Source organism: Carassius carassius, chromosome 15 (assembly GCF_963082965.1).
Source record: "Carassius carassius chromosome 15, fCarCar2.1, whole genome shotgun sequence".
In the NCBI taxonomy this organism is placed as follows: Eukaryota; Metazoa; Chordata; class Actinopteri; order Cypriniformes; family Cyprinidae; genus Carassius; species Carassius carassius.
The window spans coordinates 32,300,338-32,302,770 of NC_081769.1; the positions used below are offsets into that span (position 1 = coordinate 32,300,338).

The 2,433-nt window shown below is 32.1% G+C and overlaps 1 protein-coding gene across 1 annotated transcript in view; it reads left to right on the forward strand.

Annotated features, from left to right (window-relative positions):
• hamp (hepcidin antimicrobial peptide) overlaps positions 1-1,421 on the forward strand; it is a 1,726-nt gene extending 305 nt beyond the window's left edge. The window contains exons 1-3 of the mRNA XM_059567139.1: positions 1-22; positions 289-378; positions 991-1,421. The exon at positions 1-22 is cut by the window's left edge and continues 305 nt beyond it. Of these exons, the coding sequence (XP_059423122.1) occupies positions 1-22; positions 289-378; positions 991-1,089 (211 nt within the window). The 3' untranslated portion in view covers positions 1,090-1,421. The remainder of the gene's footprint in view (positions 23-288; positions 379-990) is intronic.
• Positions 1,422-2,433: the final 1,012 nt, after the last annotated feature.

Genomic DNA, 2,433 nt, shown 5'->3' on the forward strand with positions numbered 1-2,433 from the left:
CGCAGCTGTTCCCTTCACACAGGTGAGCGTCTGCGCTCAAACATCATGGACAGGTCTTTTATTAGGCAAACTTACATGCATGCAGAACCATCAGTAATATTAATAACTTTCAATGCATGCTTCATACTAAGTCTTACCGTGAAATAGTCATATTAAACATCTTTACATAATTACATACTGAACACTTATTGATCATTTAAATGTCATGCAACTTCTGTGTGATCTTACTACCCGAATGAAAAACATACTACCCATTTTGAAGTCTTACCTTCTATACTTCATCAACAGAGTGAAGATGAGCATCATGTGGAGAGTGAAACACCAGAGAACCAGCACCTGACAGAAACTTCTCAGGAACAAACAAACCCAAATCCCCTGGTATGTAAGCAGCAATTTTTAAAATATATTATTTATTTATTTTTAAATTAAACTTAATGAAATACTTTTCTATTTTTCATATTTTTTTCTTATTAATTATTTTATATTTTTATAATTAATTATTAATATTATTAATTCATTAATATATATATATATATATATATATATATATATATATATAAATATTTTTTTATCAAATTTAATTACACACATGCACACACACAATGTACATAATTAATAGACTTAATAATAATTTTTAATATTTGTTTATTTATGTTTAATCAAAAAAAATATTTTATAGTATTTATATTCATACTTAAAAGATGTATTATTTAATAATATTTTTATCATTAATTATTTTAACATTGGTTTTAAATTAATTATAATTTGTTTCAATTTTTTACATTTTTATTTAATCAAACACCTTATATATTCTACATCTGGGTCATTCCAAGCTATGAAAACTATTATTAATTGACAACTTTATTAATGAATTAATATGTTATAATTAATATAATTATTGTAAAAAATTTTTACAGTTTAATTGAATGTGTTAAGGAGGCCCTAAATAACATGCAGCTTCTCCCCCCCCCCCCCCCCCCCCCCCGACAGACTTTCTTCAGGGTGAAACGTCAAAGCAATCTGTCCCTGTGCAGATACTGCTGCAACTGCTGCCGCAACAAAGCCTGCGGATACTGCTGCAAATTCTGATCCTGCGTCGTTTTATCAAGTTCTGTGTGCTCAGGAAAAGTTTCTTTGAAACATTAACTTATTTGGACTTTTGTCTTCAAAAACCCTGCGGAAATGATTTTCCCTGTGGCATCAAGTTGTTTGAAAGTTGTATAGATGCAGGCTTTGTCTCCATGCATACTGCTTAGTAAAAGTTGCAGCTACTGAAATTTAACTAACATGAGAACTCATCTAGTTTTTCTTTTCATGCTTTTATATGTTTTTATGTGTATATTTTTTATGCATGTGTACAATGATTGTTTAGTAAATGAAAAGCTTTTGGACATTTGTAATAAAATTATTTTATTACTGTACTGTTCATGGTTGAGGTCAATCTGGGGTGAATCTTTAGGGGGCTCTAAACACCTAAACACACACACACACACACACACACACACACACACACACACACACACACACACACGTTTGTTTTTGTGAAAAGTGGGTTCATCCCATAGGTGTAATGGTTTTTATACTGTACAAACTGTATCTTCTATGGCCCTACACCTAACCCTAACCCTCACAGGAAACTTTGTGCATTTTTACTTTCTCAAAAAAACTCATTCTGTATGATTTATAAGCGTTTTGAAAAATGGGGACATGGGTTATGTCCTCATAAGTCACCCTCTCCTTGTAATACCTGTGTCATACCCATGACATTATACAGAGTTGTGTCCTGATATGACACAAAAACAAGAGCACACACACACACACACACACACACACACACACACTGTATGTAATTAATACTGAACTTGTGTGAGCGGCGTTATTCAATATGCTTGAGATTCCTAAGCAGAATGGATGAAGGCTTTAATCAAGGCAAACCACCAACGCAAACATGCCGCCTGGCTCTTCGTTATGTCGATTGCAGGCAGCACCTGGAGTCGTTAGTTTTAATTAGTTCAAAGAAAATGTTGGCAGTCACTCTCATTCCTTCTCTGTGTTCGACTGATGAGGACCTTTCTGTGACAGTCTGAAGAGATTTATTTATTTGTAATAATAAGCTTATATATATATATATATATATATATATTATAAGTTTATAAGTTTTGGTCTGAAATTTGGTCATATAAATCATGTACTATCATGTACATTAAATTGATCAAAAGTGGCAATAAAGACGTTTATTTATGAAGTTGACCTTTCTTTTACTGTAATCAAAAAATCTTGAATTGTATCACTTTTTTCCACAAACATATGAAGCAGCACAGCTGTTTTCAACATTGATAATAATCAGAAATGTTTCTTGCACATCAAATCAGCATATTTTCATGATTTCTGAAGGATCATGTGACACTGAAGACTGGAGTAAAGCTGCTGAAA